Source organism: Anopheles merus, chromosome 2R (assembly GCF_017562075.2).
Source record: "Anopheles merus strain MAF chromosome 2R, AmerM5.1, whole genome shotgun sequence".
In the NCBI taxonomy this organism is placed as follows: Eukaryota; Metazoa; Arthropoda; class Insecta; order Diptera; family Culicidae; genus Anopheles; species Anopheles merus.
In genome coordinates this window covers 2,613,646-2,638,149 of record NC_054082.1, presented here as the reverse complement: position 1 = coordinate 2,638,149, position 24,504 = coordinate 2,613,646, and the positions used below count along the sequence as shown (strand labels likewise).

General features: G+C 49.7%; 2 protein-coding genes across 2 annotated transcripts; one reads left to right on the top strand and one right to left on the bottom strand.

Moving 5' to 3' along the window:
* The first annotated feature begins 29 nt into the window (after window positions 1-29).
* On the top strand, window positions 30-3,687 carry LOC121591098 (coiled-coil domain-containing protein 39). The gene is made up of 3 exons (XM_041911478.1): window positions 30-785; window positions 856-3,204; window positions 3,272-3,687. Exons 1-3 carry the CDS (start codon window positions 410-412, stop codon window positions 3,430-3,432), a joined length of 2,886 nt encoding a protein of 961 aa, XP_041767412.1. The 5' UTR covers window positions 30-409; the 3' UTR covers window positions 3,433-3,687.
* Window positions 3,688-4,154: 467 nt separating this feature from the next.
* Window positions 4,155-7,582, bottom strand: LOC121591100. Its single transcript, XM_041911479.1, has 4 exons — window positions 6,664-7,582; window positions 6,200-6,590; window positions 5,742-6,119; window positions 4,155-5,671 (listed from the first exon to the last, which is right to left on the bottom strand). Exons 1-4 carry the CDS (start codon window positions 7,106-7,108, stop codon window positions 4,744-4,746), a joined length of 2,142 nt encoding a protein of 713 aa, XP_041767413.1. The 5' UTR covers window positions 7,109-7,582; the 3' UTR covers window positions 4,155-4,743.
* Window positions 7,583-24,504: the final 16,922 nt, after the last annotated feature.

The window sequence follows — 24,504 nt, the reverse complement described above, 5'->3', positions numbered from 1 at the left end:
CACAAGACGAGCGCACCTCAGTGAATTGAATTGAAGACAGAGGCGCGGTTACCTCTGCATCGCACAGGTGCATTTGGGCCCGATAATCAATAACCATAGGAATTGTACCGACGAGTGGTATGGGGTTTGGCGATGGAATGCAACAGTTGTCCGGACCGCATGCGCACACTGCACCGCGTCGCCGGATAGAGGCAGTTTGCATGCGAGTATAATCAAAGCACGCGCGCGATTTCACCCCCGGCTCCTGCCACGTGTCCATAGTAACTGGCGTCGTCGACACCGATTGACTACTACGTTGTTGTCAGTAGGAAAACAGCTTTTCAGCAAGGCAGTTCGTTCGAAATTGAAGCAGTTGCAGTGCAGGACATTTTCCGAGCTCCCCGAGAATCTTATTCCCCACGGCTTCAGGATGGTTGACACACAACCGTACATAATCCGCGTTATGGAGGAGATGGGTTTGGCCGAGGGTGGCTTCATACCGATTGCAAACGAGGAGAACAAGCAGCTGCTCGAGCAGATCAATCGTCTGTCCGCGGGCAGGACGGACTCAGCGGGCAAGGTGCAGCTTAGTGACCAGCGGTTGGGCAATCTGAAGGTGCATCTGAAGAATGCCCAGCAGGAGTTTGAGCAAAACTCCAAGCTGATCGGTGTGGACAAAGGGCAAATCACGACCGAGCACGGACTGCTGAAGGTGTCGCAAAACGATCGCTCCTTTTACCGCCAGCAACTGTCCGATGCGAAGAAAGAGCACTCGGAGTTGGAGAAGCACGATGAGCGAGCTCAGGGTGGGTATCAAGTGGATGTCGCGTAAGATCTTTGAAAGTAACGCCTATATTGCTGTTCCTTTTTTTGCAGGAGACATGAAAAAATTGACCGGCAATGTGGAGAAGTACACCGAGCGCATAAAGTGGGCAAAAGGAGCATTGGCCGAATGGAAGCAGGTGATGGGCGATGGCGATAAAACGAACAAGCTCATCCTGAAGTACTGCAAGCAGGATGCCAGCAAGGCTGAATCGCTGGAAGCGAAAAGAAAGCAGCTGGAAAACAAAATTGCCACCCGGCGGGCCGTACTGGTGACGCTGTACGAGGAGTACAAATCCTTGGAGCAGGTTCTCGAGCGAACGTCGCAGCTTTTCCGCCAGGCGCACTACGAGCGCCGCCACATGGTGCAGACGTGGAAGGAGGCGGTGAAGCATATGAACCAACGCGAGGGTGCCATCAAATCGGTGGAGGCCGAAATCGACAGCGCCCACGAGGTGACGGAGATGCTGCAGGGCGATCTGCAGGCGCAGGTCGAGTTTCTCGAGCAGCAGCAGCGCAACAACCAGGAGATTGAGCTCCGCATTGCCGATCTTAATGTGGAGGTGTCGAAGCTGAGGAACAGACTGACGGCGCTGAACGACAGTGTGCAGCTGAAGACGAACGAGTATCAAATCACGCGCAAAGCGGTGCAGAACCTCTCGAACAAGCTGGCCATGATGCGGAGCCGGAACTGCCACTCGCTAGTCGAGGGCAATGAGAAGGAGCAACAGATCCACGCCAATCTCAGCGAGCTCGAGCTGCTGCGTGACAAGCTTGATAACTTCCGCAGCAAGAGCCTGTGCGCACAGGACCGGCTGCGGCAGTTGAACGAAATTGTGGAGTCGGAGGAGAAGCAGATCCGCGCGATGGAGAATGAAACGGAGCGTCTGTCCACCGCACTGTTTCGCGCCCAGCAGCAACTGTTCGCGATGCGGGAGGAGGACAAGCTGCTCAAGGTGGAGGTACACTCGACCGAGTCGGGCATGGCCAAAATCCAGGCTGCACTTAAAAACATGAAGAAGGAAATTGTCCGCCAACTGGAGATATCGTACACCGTAGACTACAACATGGAGAAGGTGCAGGAAAGGATTGCCAACATGAAGGGCGCCGGCAATACCCAGGAGGAGGCCAATCGAGCCCATGCCAAGCTGACGCACGCTCAAAACATTCTGATGATGAAGCGGCAGAATCTGGAGGTGCTGCTGGCGCAAACGGTTAAGAACCAGCAGGACTACCGGCAGGCGAGTCTGGTCTATCAGCAGGACGCAGTCGAGATCGAACGGATGACGGGCAAGTGGAAGGAAAAGACGCTGTTGGTCGAGGGTGGCGAGAAGAAGGTACGCCAGTGCAAGGCCGAAAATCAGGAGCGGCTGGTGGAGAAGAGCTTGCTCAAGATGCGCATCAAGCAGATGGAGCGGCAGCTCGACAGCCAGAGCGACAAGATGTATACGCTCGAGCGGCACCGGATGGAGCTGGAGGCCGCAATCAACAAGCGCATGGTGGACATAACGGCCCAGAAGGACATGCTGCAGCTGAAGCGGAAGTATCTCGCCGAGGAGCGGGCACAGCTGCGGGCGGACATATCGGAGCGTTCGCTAAAGATCGAGCAGCTGCGCAATCGGTACGACCTGTCGCTGGATCTGCTCGGTAAGAATGAGGATGGTACGATTGTTACGGCGACGCAGATAAAGATTCAAACGGCCCAGGAAAAGTACATGCTGCTGCGGGAAGGCAGTGAGCTAAACGTGAAGATCCTGAAGGCCGAGGAAGATCTGAAGGCGCTGGAGAATACGCTCAAGGTGATGAACTACGCGAACGACAAGTACAAGCGCGGATTCCAGAAGGTAGAGGACGAGAATCCGGACATGATTGCGATGGAAAACATCCAGGCCGATTACTGTAAGGCTGTGGCAGCGCTCAAGAGCGTCCGATCGGATCTGGCTTCGAACACGGAAAACTTGCACGATCTGAACGAATGTCGCGAGCAAAACGATAAAGCGCTGGAACAGGCCCAGAAGGTGCGGCTGGACAGCAACGATGTGCTGTTGCGCATTCAGAAGGAGCTGATGGACCAGCGGACGAAGATCCAGCGCGCCGAACGGGAGCTCAAGCTGGCGATCAAGGCGGCGAAGGCAAAAACGAACGATGACGATCTGATGCTGATATTCCAGAAGGATCTCAACCTGAAGGAGCTGGAGGAGCGCAACAGTAACGCGCTGCAGCATCTGGCCGATCTGGTGGAGCAAAACACGGAGCTGGCTGCGTCGGTCAGCAAGCATTGCTACGAGCGGGGTTTACGCCTGCCGTTGATTAAGCGCACCAAGAGTCAGATATCGTGGCGGAGTGAAAATTCCCACGGCACGGAGTACAGTGGACGCGTGGATACGATATCTTCTAAGCAAGGTAAGGTAGTGGGGAGTAGGAAACATGTCTGAAGAGTTACAGTAAGGTTGTTTTTAATGCTTTACAGCCTCCCGTCTTTCGATCTGCACCACAACATCTTCTCGCAATACAGATTCTTCGGAGGATATCGCCAAGTCCTTCGACAATCGCATGAGCGCTGGACTGTCCGTCATTCTGATCGACTTCCCCGGCAGCAAGGCGGCCGGTGGCAAATCCATGAAGAAGTAAGAGAATTCGATTCGATAATGATGATAACTTTATTTTACTCTCCATTTGTGTCCGAGTGTAGCAGAGTTGGTATGGTGGCCTATTTTGAGGAGTTTTGTTTGCTTGCTTGTTTTTTTTTGCTGCCCTTTTAGTAGTAGTGTGTATTGTGGCAACCTGTGCGCCCACTTCCTTGGAAATGGGACGCTACACGCGTCTAAATCGTCGTTTGATTAGTAAAAAATCGCTTTCCGTACGAAAATAAAATGCAGAAACGCACTGGTGTGCAAGTCTCGCTGCGCGTACACAAAAAATCACCACCAGAGCGGATAGTATATGGCTTCTACACGTGCGTCGCGCGTCCCTTAAATGCATAATGTTGTAGAATACGAGCGTTTGGAAGAAGCCGAAACGCGGCGCGCGGCTTGCGGCGACTAAACACACAACACCACAATCCGAACGCGCTTTTGTGCATTTGACATATTTCTAAAAAACAGGGGGAAAATATATTATATATTATATACACCTAAGTATTGGAATCCGATCGACAGAATGATTTCTTAGCAAAGTTCTTCTGCCCCCCACCGCGTGGTATTCTATTGCCGTATGATGATACTGTTCGTTACACATTGTCAACAAGTTTGTCTGCCCCTTGGGGACATGGTTAATCTCCTGTGCGCTCGGACCACCGTCCGTTCAGCTGTATTGAGCTACTAAATAAGGATAAACAGATAAACTGCCGCTGCTTTGCGTAGAGTTGAGTTTGAATCTTTGTTCTCGCGATTACTATTATCAATGGACTCGCCGATAGTATCGCACATCGCGCATCGTTTGTAAGTATTGTTTGCAAGAAAGGAAACCATTCTTAACGGATTACATCGCTTAAGCTAGACCAAAAAAAAAAAAATCACGTTTCATGTACGTACAACACAAAAGAAGAGCTTTCGCGAAAAGAGTATTACTTTGCTGCGCAGGATACATGTACAGTTCAGAAACAAATATTCGACATTCAATTTTCCCGTTCCGCTTGCTATCATTCCGCTCATATGTGGGTTTCTTTATACAATAAAGTTAATAAGATAGGTTGAAGTAGAGATAAATATGAAGATTGCATTCGTTTGCCGTGCTGTGTTTGATTGATTGCACCTAAAAAAAACAGTCCTGGAACGATAACAAACAAGAGTTTCGTCTGCTTTTCTGTTTTGACCCATCATATCCTGCTGAAACAACGATTCATTCTGCGGTTAATAGTTTGCTGAGTGTTACATGTGCCTGCGTACGTCGAAGTTGTACCAAACGGTGTGGTGTACTGTTGCTGTGCGCATCGCATCGCCTCTAGCGAGTCTTGTTGCGCGTTGATTTACGCACCGGAACAGTCGGTTGCGGTTCTTCCGGATAGTCTTGCTGCAACTCATCCGGACTGGTATCGTTGCCGCCGATGGTTGTTCGAACCTGTCGCGTCTGCCGTCGCGTTTTCACTTGTGGCGCAACTCGCTTGGGAGGCGAAACGCTGGAAGGAACGTCATTCTCCACACTGCTACTGGTGGCCTTACGTTTGCGCTGCGTTGCCTGACCCGAAGCCGGCTGCTTCTTTGTGCTGCTCGAGCTGGGAGTATTATCGTCCGAGTTGTTTAACACGGCATTGTTGCTTTTGGTGCTACCGCCACGTGTGTCGCACGCTCTCTCCGCGATGCCGTAGTTTAAGCCCCTGCGACGCAACGAATAGACGGTGCTTCTCGCCATGGTTCCGGGCTGTCGCTGGATCTCCTGCATTACCCCACACGCACGGTTCAGCTTTTGCTGCAGTTTCTGCGCATACTCAAAGTCGCGTCGCTCCATCTCGATCTGCTGCTCGCGGCGCTGCTGATCGCTCACGATGATGTCCTTTATGGTGGACGGGCGAATCGCCGCGGTGCGCTTGGTGCGACCGTTGCTGCCGGATGCTCCAGCGTCCGGTTTTGGCGGTGTTTTCTGCGTTCTGGTGGGTGTAAACTTGATTCGACGTGGGCGTCCCCGGGCTCGTGGCGTGTTGCGCGGGACGACTTCCTTCTTTATCGAATCAACAACCGACGACTGTTCCCCGGGCTCGGCGAACGGGACCGGCGACGGGGACAGAAGCTCTAGTTTCACAACCTTAAATGCTGACGACGATCTGTTGTGCTTGAGCGGCTGGTAGGGACTCTTCTGCGGGGACGATTCGTACTTGGCCGGCGATGGAACAGGTCGGACGGTTGGCACACGCCGAAAGGTATTGCACGAGAAGCTGTAGAAGAGGAAAAACGACGGAAGCAAATTAGATATAAAGCTTACAGCAAGGAGGGAAAGCAACTAACCTGCTTTTCGGCATCGACTGCACGATCGGTATGAAGTGGTTCTGTTCCGATTTCAAGCTGTCCGAATCGTCTCCTCCCTCAGCGTCGTCCCCTTCCACGCCGCGACGCTCCAGCTTGTGGACTGCCGTCGGTTTGACGCACAGCTCGCTTTTGTTCAGATCGATTACGTTGAGCGAACGTTGGTGCTGTTGCAGCTTTCCTGCCGTTAGCCGATGCAGGATTGTGTCTTGCACTTTTTGCTTCACGATCTCTGCCGACCGGCCAACCTTCTGGGCGACCGATTTGATCAAACTGTAGCGTCCCGAGGCGGACGACGTGGCACACGATGAAGCGGTCACACCGGACGCGGCGGACGAAGTGGAGGAAATTGAAATTACACTAAAACAGATGAGCGGAAAAAGAAGCATATTTTAATACCACTGGACTGGCCACCATCATGCGTTTATCGATCCGTTTACCTTCCACTAGACGGTGAGTTGTGATTCAATGTACCGGATGGCTTGGTTCCGTTAAGTGTCGTAAGCTGGTTGGGCTGAATCTGCCTGCGTACCGTCGATGGACCCGCCACCGAACCGCAACCGGCCGGTGCGTGATCCACGGTGGAGCATTTTCCACCCCCAACACCGTCATGCAGATCGGGAGTGGTCGCGGACGATACGGAAACGTGGCTGCTGTTATCGGCCAGATCGATTATACCTTCCTGTTTGTACAGATTGATTATATACTGCTCCGAAGCGGTCAGCTCTTTTGCCTTTTCTTCGTAAATTTCCTTCTGGTATCGCTTCAGCTCGTCTTTGTACTCCTTTCCGATTTCTCCCGGATTGGCCAGCTGAACGGTGGATGTTGGTGCTGAAAAAAAAGAAACAAAGGTTAACTTCATAGCTCAGCTTTTGCATTCGTCTAGGAAGTTGATGTAGCTTACGGGCTGTGTATAATGGTTTGGTCTGATGCGTCGCCGAGCGTTTCGACGAGCCTGCTGACGGGTTATCTTCGTCCAAGTGCTCACGGAACTGGCTTTGGATCGCACGCCAAAGCTGTTCGTGCACGAGTTCGTTGGCACGGGAAGCATTGCGATACCATGTGCCGAACCGTTTCCGGCAGCACGGACAGCACAGTTTGTTCGTTTCGATCGTCTCCCGGATGCAGCTGCGGCAGAAGAGATGCTGGCAGGGCAGAAACACCGGTTCGATCAGCACCGACTGGCAGACGGCACACAGGATATCGTCCAGCCGCAGGTTGTCATAGTTGAACGAGGAGGAACTGGTGCTTGCGCTGGACGATACGGCGGTCGACGAAGCGGCCACAAAGCGTGTGTGAGCGTTCGTTGTGCTGCTGGCCGCGGGATAGTTGAGGACTTTTGAAAACATTATCAAATGCTCGCAACGCGATGGCTGCGGTGTTGCTGTTTCGCAGCTACGCTGGGATGGCTGGGTGTGTGGTAAAGGAATGTGTTAACGGCAGAGAATGTACATTGAGGACGCAGCACACGACACGGGCCACATATTAAGCGTCAATTATGCCTTTTGCCTGTAGGAACCAACAACCGCACGCAGAAAACGCTAATCTGTAAACAAAACAGCGCCTGCTTCTACATGGTACGCTTCCCTTGCGCGACCGGAACTCGATGCAAATCGGGCACAAGCACTGCACGCAATGGAACACAATCGCACCCCAAGTGGCACGGACAAACACGGACACGGACGGTACTTGGTAGTCGGTGCCAAACCGGCACTAGATTTTCAGTAAATTACAATAAATACACCAACTTTTTCTTTGCCAAACCATGTATGCCCGTGCACGGTTGACATCTATTGTTGACATTACGTTAGATGGTATTTGACAGCCAGTGGGAATAGAATGAGATACCGCAACGCAACTCACGCAAGGCCCCGGGTTTGCCCCGGGAGAGTGAAAGAGCAAGCAGCATAGCGCTCTTACATCGGGAGAGAAAAATAAACAAAAATCGTTCGAGATACGTTCGAGGAGCCGTTGTAAATGCCACAGTACAGTGACGTTCAACTGTGGCCAACTGGTATAGTATAAATTTGAAAGAGGCGGTTATGGGAGGAATTAGAATTGAAGAATTGGGTGAGTTCTAAAACGGTCTAAACAGATTAGAAGGCAAAATGGGTTTCAATGATAGCACGTAAAATTAAAACATGATTTTTGTCATCCGTAGACCATTGACGATTTTTAGAAGAAATTCGTCCGCTGATTTTAAGCGTTCTCGATTCGTGCCCTATATTATTTGGTTGCATCAGTAAGGTCTAAAACATATTTTGTTATCAAATGCCAATAAAAAAAGTAGTAAGTACGGTAAGTTTTAAACTATAATTTGAACTAATGTTGTCACACTTTTTTTAACATCATTACAATGCTATGATGTAAATTCCACAACAATTTCGAAATCCTTCAACCCTTTCTTTTTTATCAACAGTTGTAACGTGCCGTTTGCTTCTGTTTAAAATTCTCTGATTGGTTCGACAGCGGTGTAGCCGAGTTCGCGAATGCTCCGCCTTCATCATTCGCTTCCCGCTGCCAGTTAGCATATACCGATAGTTGCACCGTACATTAGACAATGTTTCCGTTGCCGTACCGATTTTGGCAATGCGCAGCTGCAAAAGTCACGCCGCGCGCGTCCTGGGGCGAATCTTGAGAATGGGTCCCGGCTACCCGACCCCGGAGTGCTCAAAAAGAGTTAAAGCAACTCAGGGAGTCTGGAGTGGTGGAGCAAAAGTCGGCACAATGGAGATTGTTTTTGTTGCACCGTCGTCCACTTGTGAATTGTTGCAATTCCATTGCGTAAAGCCGTTACTCGTTGGGTCGGGAAGGAACGGGGAAGGAGCTTATCCAGCTCTTTTTTTTATATCTCCAGCGAGAACCTGCTGAAGAGCCAATCCGGACCGCCGGATCCATTGTGTCCCATCGGCAGCAAGTATCTGAAGAATCACTTGAAATACCTAAAACAGCGACGTCCCTGCCCTGCGGGTTCTCGGGCTCGTGTTTTTTTTTTGTTATTCTTTATGGATCTTTCAATGAGTTTGGGACGCTCAAAGGCACGCACGCAGCGCGCATTAAACGCTCGAACGACGCACGAGAGTATGAAATGGTAGAATGATTTCTGTTCCGATGAGTGTTTCTATGAGGCTTGGTAACGAGCGCGAGAAGATGGGAAAAGTTAAATGCTTGAGAAAGGCGGGTTTTGTTGTGTTGTGTGGTTGAAATGGCTCTAGAGAAGTAACAAACCCATACGTCTCCCTGCTTCGGTGGATCTTTCGGTGGGCGAGAAGGGGCTCTTTATGGTTCGAAGCGTGGAAGTTTAGCAAAATAACCTTCTGCTTCCCCCGTGCCGTTAAGGCGCACGATGCAATAATATTTCCATAGTCGGTGTGACGTTGATGGCGATGAGTGACCAATCAAAAAACAATAATCGTAATTATCACCCGTCTTGGCGGCCGTTTGGGCGGAGGTGTAGGATGGCGGAATGGCGGACGGCGTGAACAAGACACGGTGTTGCCCATAAAACAAAAACCCATCTTACCATTTGTGAGAATTTCTTGAGCCGCGGAGTCGAAAGATTTAAATATGAATAAAACACATCTCAGCGAGGATGTAAATAACAAACCAATTCCGTCGTCGCAGCTCGATTGATTATGGGCAGCGGTAGACGTTTTAAAAGGCACTCTTTTACAGACTTCGATTGAAAAGTCTCTCGAGGTGCTGCACCTTCCAGCTCACCGGCAATCGAATGTCACATTCTGCAATGCGGTCCAATAGTGCGGAAGTGGCCCCAAACCTCATTGCCGTGAAAAGGTGTGAAAAGATGATATCCCTGTAATGCCAGCTTGCAACCAGATCCGAATCCCATGCCGAGAGTGAAGCTGTGAGGGGGCCACCAACCATGCGTGTACGCTTCCCCATCTTCTCGCGGACTTGTGGTCCAATTTCGTCGTGAGTGGTTTAGCACGGTGATGGTAATAAAAATGCTCGCCAGGCTTCAACCGACGACAGAGATCCGTTTGGTAGGTGAGACGACGGGTGGCTCTTGTTCCTTCCCACACCCGGCAGGAGTTCTCCCCCCCCCCCTCCGCTTCGTTCACGGCTGGATGCAAATTTGGAAAACCACAAACTGCCTCTTCACTGTCCCATCGTTGTCGATCGGTCGTCCAATTGCATGACGCTCTGAGGGCATCTGGGAAGTGTTGGTGCGCCTCGCCTGGGATTTGTCCCCGTGGGCACGTGGGTGTGAGTAGGTTGGCAAACGAGCTGCAGTGGTTGGACGACCTGGGGTGGGGGACTTGGTGGTCTATGATCTATGGGAGGCCTGTTTATGGGATTTATCCTCAACTTCGCAGGCGAATGAAGTTGTCACGCGGGCTCAAATCACGCTCTGTCCGCTGTTTAATGGTACCGTCGTAGTGAAAGGTTTTACAGCTTTGCTGTTGGTAATTAGCGATAGGTTAAACATTGACCCAGCAAGACCGTTGTCCTTTCCACGAGGGGCAATTTCATATAAATGCGTGTCTAGCGTTAGTGAAGTTGTTCCACATTTTCCAATGCGTCACTCCAACTCGATAGAGCCATTAAGTGGCAAGAGGGGAGCAAGTAATAGCCACCGAAATTGACTTCATTTCGCCGATTAACCAACGACGGTGACGGCCCCGACGGCGCGGCGAAGAGTGTGGCGGCAATGATCAAAGACAACTTTCGGCGAGAAAACTCATCTCCAGTGCGTAAATTGGTTGAAGTTCAATAGAAATTGGCCGACTACGGCAGTAACGGCAACGACTCGGCTCCAAAATAACCCATTTCCCTCGCCTCCCCCTTCCCCATTTCCCTGTGGCCAATAATCTAATCTCCTATAATTATCACACTGTGAGCTATATTGAGTGGTGAAGGTAAATCGCATTTGCTCCTGCAGTGCACCACCCATTCGGAGGGTGGCGGGTGGCCGGCCCGGAGTACAGCGGAGTGCACGCGAGCCAAAGTGAAAAATCCAATTTTCAGATACGCGCACCCGGTCACTCTGTCTGATGTGGTTTACAGGGGGGAAAAGGACGTTTTTTTGCTTCCTTCTTTTGCTCCCCTAAAATTCGGACAGAAAAGCTTTCCATCGATAGGGGCCATCTATTTGATGGGGGAAATTGGAAATAAATTCCAACCTTCGTGGAGAGTAAATTCAATCAATGTGCTGTTTTGGGGCCGAGGCCCTGGTAGTGGTGGCGAAGGAAGCAAATAGAACGTAACGGACCTGTCGGCACAGGGAAAGCGTGCTATAGTGTTGTGTCTATGTTGGCGCTCGTATGTGTCATGGACGTTCCGTAAACCTTCCTACACTCACTGCACCGTGGCTTGGCAGCCTTTATTGGCACTTGTCTGCTTGTACAAGAGGAGCCTGGGGGAAAATGGGCAAAAATAGCAAAAGCAAAAGAAAATCCTTTTCTTCAAGTGCAAAGAGAACATCCTAGAGGACCACTGCTCACCCCATCGCTAGTTGCAGGGAAAAGGGAGGACACGGAGGCAGACGAAACCGAGGTTTGCTGCTCTGCCCGCGCTCTGCCCATGCTCGAGTTATGTTTTTGGTCGCATGTACGTCAAGTATATCGTTTTGCTCATAATTCATGGCGCCCTCGGAACGCTTGCTTGTGCTTTCTTTCCTGTGCGCCCTTGCTCCACTGCGCAACATTAAGGATACGTGTATGTTGATACAGAGAGAGAAAGAGAAAGAGAGAGAGAGAGAGCGTGAAGAGGCAGAGGTGTTTGGGGCCTAAGTGCCTTCGGGAGCACTCACGAGGACACAGCGTTCACGGGATGGGGATGAGGGAAAAAATGCTTTTAGCTACCACTGTTTTGGTTGTTGTTCGTTCGATCGGCCTGGAGGACGGGGAAGCATATGACGGGCTGCTGGGGCAGCTTGCAGTATTTGTGGGGCCTTTCCAGAGTGAGGTGCTTTTGAATCAGCACCCATGCGGTGCGAGCAGATGACTCGAAAAGGTTCTGGAGTTGCAAAGACTAACGAGTAAGGTTGGGAGTTGAGGTTTGTAGAATTGTAGGATTCCTATTGCAAAAATCCTTTCTTTTGTGAATAATATGAAACATAAGGAAGAATATCTCGACCGGATGGCCTAGTCACTTTCCAACTCACCCACGGGAGGGTTCTTTTTTTGTGCACGCAGGCACAGGAAGCGATGCGTTAGTTCACCACGAACCAGGCAAGAGCAGATTCTGAGGTAAATTTGACAACGACAGCGACGAGGACGACGACGACGACCACGGTGGCAGAGCTGGCTCCGTACGGCAGAAAAGAAGTTGTTGGCCGTGGCAACCAAAACGGTTAAAGCGGGCGGGCGGGAGGGTGCTAGAAGGGCGGCCAAAGAGAACCGGAACGTATATTTCATATAGATTGTTATAAATAATATTATCAGAATCTTGCATTAAATAAAAGCAAATTCATGCTGCGTGCGAAATTGATCAGGCATCCCTGCAGCTTGAACTATGATGATACATCATGTTGTCGTCATCAAACAGTACCCACCACCACCGCCACCGGCACACGTTCGTGTTTATGTGGGGCTTCACGGACAGGAACACCGGAGTAGAGCAGGAGAGAGAGTGTTATGCCATGGTGCTGTGACGCTCGATGGTGTGCAGGACTTACTTATCCTTGCGTGTTTTTGGTGTTGTTGTTGGGTGTCCCCGTTGGAGAAGGCACTTTTCGGAGAACGTCCTTCGGAATTTGGAGGGTGAAATATTATTGCATGTGCTCGTGCTTCTGTTCTTTATGGTGTAGAAGTAGTTCGGCCGGCGAGAACAAGTGTGTGATGGAGAAAACACTCTCTCGTGGCAGCAGTGATGAAGATTATTGCAATTCTAATTTATCGTTAATTTGGATACATTGATGTTGGTACTTCGGCTGAAGGGGAGTGATTTTCAAAACTGTTCAAGAGTGTGTTGAACAGAGTGTTATCAAATAATATGAGTATAAGTAGCTCTTTCCAACGCCGAAACAGCCAAAACTCTCCTCCAAAACTACTTGAAAGTCCTTCATTTATTCCTTCAGTAGCGTGTTTAAAGCATCGCATTTGCAAGGAATGTGAATTGATTTGTTGTTTTGTTGTTTTGTCCTCCAACAGTTCATTCTCTTCACATCAACTCGCTAAAAACAATGACGTAAAGACCCCGATGCCGTGTTCGGAAAGCAAAAATAAAGGGCCCCCGGGCGCAAGGACCCTTCACATTGTCAAAATACAGCTCGAACGGTAAATTTCTTCGCCAAAAAAGCAAACGACAAACAGGACGACGGCCAAGTGGCGAAGGCGTTACATTGGAGGGTCCTTTTCCTTCGTCTTAAAACGCCAGCAGCAGCGCCGGGAAGTTGACGAACCAAACGGCAGCCTTCCAGCAGCGTGGGAACTTCGGGTGCGCCGCTTTTGCGGCTGTAAGGCGATGCGTTTTTACGGTCTGTTACGGCCTTTTCTGCATGATGTTTATCATTGTTCAGCTTTTTTTCTTTTCTTTTCTTTTCTTCCCCCCACAAACGTGCAAATCGCGACGACTCTCGACTTTGTGACGTTACAACACACACACACATTAATTGACCGACTGCAATGTACATGGGGGAACAGATTCCCGGAGCTGGCCCAAAATACGGAGGCAGTTCCCGTCGACGCCCCGTTATTGTTCAACATCGTTCCACGTCTCGGAAGCTTCAAACTTCAAGCGGGGAGGAAAAATCGTAGGCCCCTTCCGGTTTGCATCAACCACACCGCGTTGACGTTCGATTCGTTTGCGTTTTGCGCTTTGCGTTTGCGTTCCGCCAACGGCTTACCCTTTTTACGCGGACGAGCCCACGGCGTGCTTAGATTTCCGACCCGCAAACGAACAGCAAAGCGCGAAATGCGCACACATTAGCATAAAACGCCTAGCGCCGTTGAAGGAGTTCGTAGTGTGTGTGTTTTTTTTACTGTTCTGTTATTGCTGCCGGAGTGACATTACCGAGCTAAGAACGTACAAACAGAACGGAGCATTTCTTTGATTTCAAATACGGACGAATGTTACCAACAAGAACGAGGGAGAAGGGAGAGCAAAAAAAACGAGGGCAGCATAATTAGTGGCTACCGCTGGGTCTTCTCGCCATGAGCTGGTTGGAGTGACAAAAGGAACAACAACTGCGCCTCGACAGCCTGACAAAAATACGGTGTATGGTTTGGCCTTTTTTCCCTTATTTCCGGCACAGTGTGCGAGCATTAATTGGTGGGCCGTTGCTGCAAAGGGATGGAAATTGTAGCGTGCAAAGGGACATTTGTAGACGAAGGATGTATTTTCAGGTGAGATTTAAAGGTGATTGGAAAATAATGTCGAACGTATGGCGTCGTTGTTTTGCCGCGTTGCATATTTCGTGCAATTTGGCGCCAAAAGTCGAGTTGGATTTGCTTTAAATTGTTAGCATGACACACTTTAAAATGTGTTTAAGATAAAAGTCCCTTATAGAAACTTATAGTTCAGGTGGTAAAGGCCAGTAAAATCCCTTGTCTAGTCGAACATCCCATGTCGTTGTAATGAATTGTTCTAAAGCAATATACGCGCATTTGGGTTCGAATGAACTAATGAAAATTCCAATCAAAACAATAAGTCACTCGCTATTGCCATTAGTCCATATGCACCATCCTGATAGTCAATTGAACTGAAAAGGGGAAAATTTGAACAAATACTCCCACAAAAAAGGGTCCACCACACTCACAACGGCATCATCATCGCACGTAGGCATAACTGCTAAGCATGATAGATAATAAATCCATCAATACATTAATCAAAGCTCACCGTGGGAGGCAATCATTCGCTTTTGAGGGCTTCGGGTTTACGGTCACGTGACACATCATTACATCATATCATATGCATATCCCATTGATGAGTAAGCGGTGTTCAGTATGATCACCATCTTCCCAGTGCTGGACCAGTGGAAACCACAATTTCCAATCAATCTGGTCAAGCTATTTGCCAACGTCAACCCACCCAATGTCCCACGGGCCCACAATGTGGATGCCGGATGCAAATAAATTAATTTTCCACCGCATTTAGGGGTGCAACCATCATTCAAGTCCTTTTGGTTCTGAGAATTTGACGAAACTGGCCCCGAGATGTGATGCAATTTGCCCGCTGCCGACTTCATCAAATGCAGTCCAAACTCGCAGACTCATAGCCATGGAGCAATCGTCAAGTATCAACAATTACAAACTCATTACGCCAGCAGCCAGAAGGCCCAACACGACGCCGGGCCGTGAAAATGAAAAGGGATATCGTGCATTGTTTCAGCTTCCGGTGTCAAATTTCGTCTCAAAATAGGGCACATTGGCAAGGCGCACAAGACGCACGGAGGTTTCATGCTGTTTCAAAGATTTCAATTGCACTGTTCTCTACCGTCCCTCAGACGGAGAAAATAAAAAAAAGAAGGGAGCGCATAGGCTCTTTGTTCGCACCTTCTTCCAGGGAGGGAGAAGGACTTTTCGACTTTCCGAGTGCGGGTCGGTGACGTTTTCGTCCCTGCGAACGTCTTCTGCAAGGGTTGGGTCTTCTTGCGCAAAACGCCAACAGCAACAGCATTGGGGTTGGCTTCGTTGTTGCACACCAAATTGTACGTTTAAATGAGCTCCCGCATTGTGCGTCGCTCGCTACCCAACAATTATCGTAACGCGTCGCCAGCCATACAGTGCGCCTTGCGGCCTTGGTTGCGTAGGAAAAGCTATCGAAATGCATGGCGAAAAACTATTGTGTAGCACGCGGTGTAGGCAAACGACCATTCGGAGCCTGGGAAATTCAGTTAGAAAATACGTTGATCGTACTGCGTGCGGCTCAAACAAGAAGTCGTTGCCTTCAATCACATCGTGAGATTGGTTGTAAGTGGAACCTGAACAACCGTCAAGCAGTAGCACGAGCAACTGAAGAAGTTGTGGAGTGTGTGTGTGTGTGTGTGTCCTTGGTAAGTGATTTCTTCGTTGCTGCAATATCCTTCAAGAGACACTTCTCAACTGATCATGAAGTCAGGCGTGAAAAGGACGTTAATTGAGCAGCTTCTAGCGTCACGCGCGCGCCCATCCGTCACGTGTCGTCACTTCAGGGCGGACTGTGCACGGATAAAAGCGGATGTTCCGGTGACCACGGACCGATCGGTGCGGACTGATAAGAACCTATCCTATCCATTATGCCAAGATTCAAGATTGTGTCGGGCAGGGAAAACAGTCAGCTGATTGGATCATTACCGTTTCCACGGTGTCGTGCAATGGACTCGTTGGGCCAGATTGCGCGATACGAGCAAACCCATTTACCGCTGTCACAACAATGGAGACATCGTTAGTGTATCGGCACTGCACATCAGCAACTGGAATGGGCGTTAAATGGTAATGGAGATATGAAGGATGTGTTGCAACGATTGTGGTCCGAGATTGCATCAAAAATTGCCTCGAGGAATTGCGCTTTTGGGGGTTGTTTTAGCTTCAGAGGGTCTTGCTATCTGGTGCGCAAATCTACATCTTCAATTAACGTGACGGATATTATTGAAATGGAATCGATTGCGTTTCCACGAAGTTATGAGCATTTCATCCCTTCCGAGCAACTGTTGAGGGGCGCTCATGCAAGAAGGCAACTACTGCCGCAAACCTATGCGTCAATGCCGATAAAGCGTAAAGCGCGGATGGGAGTTGGGATTGTTTGCCGCAGCGTTCATTAGCGGTTGCCGATCAATGGTGATTACCGTTGAATACGCGGCGGCAAACTCAATATTGTCATAATTACGAAATTGAAGGATGTTGTCTTCAATTCCCCTTTTCACCCTACACGCCGTTGATTGACGATCGTGCCCATTGGCGCGGCTCTCTATGGTCGGCATCGAGACATCGGGTGAAGGTTTTGAATGCAACTTTGTTGATGTTAATAGATCATTCCCTCGATGGTAGTGAGTAGAGTTTGTGGCGAACGGGTAGTCCGCAACCGGCTGCCACACTTTGTCTCCGCTTGTGTCGTGCTTCCTGCATCTATTGCCGATCGTCGCTTGTAACAACCGCGTCCCGTCTTTTCATCCCGATCGAAGATCATCGAAACGAATCACATTGACGGTATCAAATGATACCGATCACCTGCGGTGCGTTTGAGTTTGAGCCTTTCATCAGATGCCGAAATCGCGGCGTGGTGCGGCCGTTTCGGGCAACTCTTCTGGGGGCGAGAAACCAGCAGTAGAACGAACCGGGACCGGGTGCGAAGCCAAGGCAACGATGATCAACAACAAATCATCGCCCGATTGGCCCACCATTAGAGATTATCATTGTTTGCACCTAGAGAGCGCGTGGAGCCGGAGCAACTACAATAACACAACAATAATGATATTCAAAAATGCGTCTTTCATTCCTATAATTATTATCATTATTGCCAGTTACAGTTACGCCAAGCTTTTGGGGGCCCCAAGATCGAGCCGTACCCGAGCGGTTGCCAGATACGGCAATGCTACAGCTACTCTTTTGCCTTCCTTTTCTGGGTGCTGTCTGGGTGGAAAATGGAACGAATGCTCGGGACCTTTTATCCGGCCTGCCGTAGAAGAGGAATCGCGTCAGAAGTTGGGATTGGATGGATGTTTTTGATTTGCCTTTGCTTCTGCGCTCTTCTCTAGGAGCGCAGTTTTCTATTTGATTGCAAACGGGGGTATTACGAGGAAGATAATGTACTTACGGTTCGAAAGGTGTGCAACTCTTCCCGGATCGGTGGGTGGTACGGCTCGCCAGTTTGAAAAGGGCTCCCGCGGTGGAGCTGAAAAGCTGACTTCGGGAAAATTACCCTTTTGCCCCGTGGTGCGGACCTATTGCTTCTGCTTCTGTTGTTACTGCTTCTGCCAGCCTGCCCCGGTGCGAAGGGAACGAATTCTTCTCCCGCTTCCCCCGATCGTTCGACGCGGTTTGATTCGCTCGGTTCGAAAAGATTCGATTATCTAACACCCGAAAAAGAAAAAAAAAATAAATGAACGGGGGCAAGGAAAATAATGCAGACACACAAGCCTTTCGATCGCCGGACGCTTTCGGGTTTGCCACCCGGTGGGGGAGAGCTCCGGGAGCAAATTAGTGGAAAGGATCTAGTGTTCGCTGCCACAATGGCTCACTTGCCACCGGCCGGCACTGGGCTGGAGATTTCGGTCGGCAGGTTTCCTGTGATGTTTCGGGCGAATCGTCAGCCATCTTATTGGCAGCTTATTAGAGAGGTGGTTTCGCCCGCGGTGATCACGCCACGCCACGCGGTTCGGTACCCCGTTCGGGTGTGGGTAATACGTCTGGGATGGTCTTAGAAGAAGTGTTTGGGTTGTTGTGCTTTTTTTTCTCTTTTCTCGGGCGGGTGCTGGTGGTGGCAGCTGTAATTAATATGGTAGCTAGGATGCATGCTGATTCTCTCACCGGTGATCTCCCCCGGTGATGGGGCAGGTCCGGAAATTATTTTCCGTTCCGTTTTTCCAACGCATCGTGCGCATTTTCGGGTTAACCGGAACGAAAACTAGCCATGATCGATGCGTCGATCACGCCGCGATCGATGGGGTGCTTCTTCTCACTAGAGCGACTAGTGTGTCCAAATGTCCGGTTGCATCGGCGGTCTGGGAAAGTGTGCAGCCGTTACCGCATACAGCCGCCCCTTCCACCCCGGGGAACTTCGTTGGCCCATGGAACAGGAAGATGATCTAGGCTAGAGCGAGCAGGAGAAATTCATCTCTCACATTTGTCATAATGTGAGGCTCATTATAGCAACAATATCGCCACTAATGAGACCGTTCCATCCGATAAGCAAACAGCGATTTACTATTGCTCAACGACGACGCCAAACGCCGTCGTCGTTATTGCAGCGCCAAACTTCCTTTCCTACGCGCGCGCGGTACGTGGGCGCTGCTACGTTGCCGTTGCCTTCAAGCAATTCCTCGGGCTCGGGTTTTGCGATTTTCGTCCGCCTGGAGACGGTCCCGAGGAATGTGATAAATTGATTGATATAATCAAGTTATTTTTGTTTAATTTTTTATTCATACGATGGCAATCACGGCCGTCGTCATCGTGAATGTTGGTGCGTATGTTTAGCACGGTAGACACGTCTTCCCTTCCTCACGGTCCTCTTCATTCGCACCCATCGCTGTGGCTGATGAGGACGATTGTAGCGATTAAGTATGATACGTTGTCACAACGGCTATCTTCCATCTGGGCATATCCGTGAGCATTCTCGTGCAGCAGACGGCGCGCTTCTGCAGCCGATTGAGATGTCATATAGCGGGGTATGGTAGCGTTTCTTCGTTCTTTTAGCTCTTACGCTTTGTTTGGATCATCATCACGGCTGGAAATTGGTATCATTTCCGGCCAGCACCGTCGCGGAGAAGATGCTCAAGAGGCTCGTAATAAAAACAAATCCAAATGGCTACTCACCCTTCCGCTTGCCGTGTGGAAATTCCTTTCGAGCGCTGGTCCGACGATGGTGAAAGATGTTCTCGCGCTGATAAAATGCCTTCCAAACGATGAAAATATGATTTGTGGCTCGTTCCCGCCATCCAAAACGACTCGTGATGGCATCCCTTCGATGTGCTTGGTACCTTTGCGTTGATGGTGGTGCGATTCGGGATCGAAGAAACCGTTGAAATTCATGTTTGCAGGACGTCCTTCCCAAGCCGACTGGGATGGCCGTTTTTTGCTCCCTCCAAAGTCTTAAGGCACAGTTGACGCGTCGTCCGTAAATCGAATACCCGACGCATTCCATCACTGTTGACCGGGTGCAGGAAGGAATGCCACACATTCGGCACGTGCTGTGAGCCACGCACTCGTCCCGTCCTTCGCGTCCTTCGCCGAGAAATATGGAGCAAACTCGTGCCTCGATAACTACCCTCCCGAAAGGCGCGTAGACATTTTGTGAAGTTTGAGCCAGTCACTTAGCAGCGGACGGCTTGTCCGACCATCTGCGCGGGATCTTTGCACGGGCCGGAATGGAACCCCCAACTGAGGGGCTCTTTTGTTTTGCGCGAGCCCCGGCACACCGCCGAGAGCGAGTGGCTCCTAAGTGCACGGGCGACCCAGCTGCCGGGGCGTTGTTTTTTTTTTGTTTCTGCAATGGAGGTTTGTACACCGTTCTCGCAACCGCATCGTCGTACCCGCTGTGCGAGCATGTTAGGTTTTGTTGTTTTTTTCCACTTCATTTTGCAAAGGATTTAAGAGGTAGCTTGCATTATTGTGATACTAGGTCCCGCTTGTTCCCCCCACCAACTCCCCCGAAATCGCTCGGGATGATCGATGCACGCGAACAAAACAACGATTGACGCTGTCAGAAGCGAACTGTCCAAGTCGTTTGTTTACGTGTTTGTTCCAGTGTGCAAATGGCGCTGCAGCGGAGTGCGTTTCGCAAAAGGTTCTAGCTTTCATCGAGTCAGCACTGAAACAGGACAGGACAGGATTCCTTCACCGAGAGCGAGAATACGGTCGGCATTGGCGGGCCCCCGGGGGCATGAGTACAGCGCAAGGGTAAGTGAGTCTGTGCGAGATCATTATACTTTGCGTAATTTTTCGGTTAGACCGCCCTGGTCGAATGCTTCCGGGGGGTGTGTAACCTCGCGGCGGGGCGTAGTGCACACCGCACCGGGAGAGCACCGCGCACCGCACGGCTTCGAGGGCCAGGAGGAAGAGTTTACCCGGCCGTTCCGGCGCACAAGATTGACTTGCGGCAGCAGGCGTCGTGCGGACTTGGGGTGATGTCAATGGTGCGATAAACCATTGTTAGAAGTCGATTTCGGCGAGGCAGTAGGTCGCTTAATCCGGGCCCGCCAGTTCTGCCGACCTTTCCAGATGCGCCGTGGAGGACCACCTAGTGATAATAAAATAAATACGTTACATGATGATATAATCATAATCATCATCATCATAATCAAGCCCCGCGCGCGAGTGCGATTACGCGATTGTGCCAAAATATGGGGAGAAAACACAAAATCGAAGACCGCCGGGGAAGCTCCGGGGAAGCGTTGACAGTAAGCGCGCGAATAACAATCGTTAATTGTTCGCCGTTTTCGCTCCCGGTAGCCCGCTGGCAGTCTGGTCGGGCGCGGGATGCTGGCGGACAGATGGTCGCTCGCCGAGTTTTACCGCCATCGCATTGGCGTGACGCGCCGAGATCTGTTCGCCGTAGGTCACCGTGAGGTTAAACGATAGAGTCAAAAGGTGCAGAGGTGCAGATATTTTGCGCGCTGGTTCCGCCGGGAGTCCGGGAGTTCAGGTCCAGGACAGTTTGTGCTTTTCTGGATTGGTTTTCCGGTACAAAGGTCAAAATTTCGGGTTCGAAATGAGTCGCGTACCGCCAGGCGGTCGGTAATGTCAGCATGTCGATGATGATGGTTGACTGCGTTCAAAAGGACAACTGGGTGCAGCACCCGCGGATGCGTGGTTTCGCTTACGCACAGCGCTGGAACAATGTTTAACGCGCATCCACGTAGTCCAAAATGTTCAACCGCGCCCAAGATCAATCGGGAAAGTTTGAATATTTAATTAAAAATACCAAAAGAGGTTTGCCTGCTCCTAATAAACCCTGTGCAGCAGGACACAGCAGGCTCACGGATTTGCCGAAATCCCTGCGCTCTTTCGACTATGCCAGTCTGTCCAACTGACACAGCTATGGTACACAGAATATGAAGTGATATTGTAGAACTGGTCCACATCAAAGACAGACCGTGGAACAAATGAAATGTTCGTAAATTTATTGGCAGTCGCACGAAAGAAGTCCGACAGCGAATGCTGACGAAACATCAAACGGATATAGAAATTCGAATTTTCCCGTACACAAAATTTCCCGTTCGATTGGTCGATGTCGATGATTGAGGAAAAATTCTTTGAAAGCACACATTTTCCAGCACAATAGCCCGGGATACCGGTAGGGGTCAATGGAAGTAGGGCGTGATTTGATTCTTTCGCTCGATGGTCGACCGAGATATTGGTTTGCACAATTGGTAAATATTTGCTTCGGTTTACAAAAAAAGATCTAATAAAGCGAAGGTAAGGGCTATATCTGCAAATTGAACATTCCTCACTAATAGCTCATTGCAGGATGGTGGTGCTGCTTGAATGGAACAGTGCTGAAAGCACTTGAAAGTTTCGGTTTTCTATCGCTGCTGTGCCATCAAAGCTAAGGCGGAATGTTTGGACACGGTAGAGCGGCTTTCGGAGGTTCGGATGAATGTAGCAGGCGGCAATGATGGCGGCAACCTTTTCCTAGAAAGAAGAGAATTGTGGAATACCAAAAAAATAAAATAAAAAGCCAATAAGAACAAACGATTCACCAAAAAATTACATCACAAGCAAAGAAAATCAGCACCAGAGGTGGTAGTACTTGAGGTGCAATTGAAATGAATGGAACCGATCGAACCACCGGGCGGTTCGGTCAAAGGATGAATGAGTCGACAGGATGGCACCAATTGGACAACACCGGAGAGGCTGACTCGAGCATGAACAGGCGGTTAGGTTCAGCCGTACTCAGAAAGGAGCTTTGTAGGAGGTCTGGAAGGAAATGGAGCATGGAAAGAATAAATACGAAATGAATGAAGAGCAGCCCGTTCAGCCCGAACATTCGGTGGTGGGGACTGTTGGCATTTGGAAGCCCAATTGAAGATGCTAAAAATCGACGGCCTCGTGTACTAGCGCGATGGCTTCTAATGTCAGATGTCTTGAGCAGCGTTGGAGAGCGGCGGGTAAGAAGCTATAAGTTACGCAGTACGATACAAATTACGCCCGAAAATAAGGCTCAGCACACATGCAACCTCCACGCTTCCACTTGATCTTGGTGAAACGAAACGAAGAGGCAAGGTTTGAGCAAGTGCCTCAATATTGCGCTACTTGCGTGGCCGTGGCTCTCGTACAGAGTTCACGCTTGGAGGTGGAAAATTGAGAAATCTATGTCTAATTTGCAGACCACGAAACCGACACAGTTCGGAGCGACACCATGCGGCGACATTGAAAGTGCGCTTCCGGAGAGGCATCTTCAGAGGCTCGAAATCGGTTTGTTCGAGGTATAGGAGAAAATAAAACTTCTTTTGAGAAGAGAAATCGGTAATAACCTTCGGTGCAACAACCTCCGCCCAGAAGGCAGGTTCGAGATCATCTCGAAAGATCACCACCAAGCCGTACCGAAATCGAAAGACCTTGAGAGCCTTCTGTGAATTGACTTTTGCGACTTTTGAGACTTTGGGTGTCTAATAGGGGGCCAATAAAACCATTAAACCGAAGGTCTCGGGGACATGGCTTTAAAACCCACACAGTCATGAAACCTGTGTCGGTTTTTGCGGGAAGTGTCCTCTGTGTGTGCATCCTGATAGCCCTACAGCCTGCAGGAGTATGGATGTGTGTGTGTGTATGTGTTTGTAATATTGTTTTACAACATTGCTCCGAACCCTCGGGGAAAAGGGACTTGTTAGGCTCGGAAGGATCGTTCATGACAACTCAACGAAGGAATGTGTCAAAAGTCAAGTAACAAGTTTGTTTTGGACTGGGCTGAGGGTCGAGTGTGGGTTTTCTGGTGCATTAATTGTACTGAGAAGGTTTGCATAAAAAAGACAAGAATCTTTTCCGTTTATTGGAATTATCTTCTCTCGAGGTCAGTGGATGCAGGAAGGATGGTTTGTGAAAGGTTCTGTTGCTTTGGTTTGCGATGGCTTAGGCTGGTCGAAATCATTCGCTGTAAATGATTTACAACCCATTATGCAGTCTTATTGCTTATCCATGTTACACAGAAGATTCGGATGGAGAGAAGATAGGAAAACCATGAGCATGAAACGGATGCTTCTCCTGATAGCACCTTGAAAGGCTAACTGGTAATGAATGTTAGTTTGTTGGACAAAAACCATTTCGAATGAACGCCTCTCTAATGTTATGCAGTTATGTGCGTTGAGTTTGTTTAGTTTGCAAATTAAAACAAATTCTGCACTCCTCTTACTTAGCCCTTTTAAAGAGAAAGCAGTCACGAAAGTGTGGGAATAAATCATGCACCTAAGCTTTTCAACGTTACACATTGCTATGAAATATTAGCCCCAACAAGGCTTCGTGTCATCCACGCACCCTCTTGCTGCCCTGAAGTGCGACTGGAGTATCACTGTCCGGCATGCGTTCGCGCTAAGTGAACATAATGAGTTGGCACCTCCCGAACGAGCAGGGGGGGGGGGGGGGAATGTGGGATGATGGGTTTGGAGGCCCCGAGGCGTCGAGCTTTTTGCCAGTGTGATTCAAGGAGGAGAGAGCGAGTGAATGTTGCCAATCACACCGAACCTGGCTTTCGTGTTTGTGTGGAAGTGGATGCGAAGGAACCGCGAGCGGTGTAAAAGTACACGAAGCCTTTAATTGATAAAATGCGGTCGCAGCTACTGCTGGGCTCACTCTCTATGAGTAGGCGTTTGAAGCGTGTTGCAAACACAGCATGTTGGAAAGGCGTACAGTGGTGGTGCAAGGAATGTACAGTGAGATTTTGATTTTTTTTTGTAGAAAAGTCGTAGTTCTCGTAGGAAAGAAATAATTTCTCGAGAACAAAGAAAACACTCTTAATTTCGAATGACATAAATCAGCTTCAACATTTGTGAGCAGCGCTGGAGATGCAATGTAATACCGCTCGTATCCTTACACTTGATTTACTGTTGCACAACCGGTTCTTTATTAAATTTTAATTATTATTTGTTGCTGCAAAATTCCAGCATCTATGACGGCATTGTCTCTAGGAGCCGCATCTCGAACACACGGGG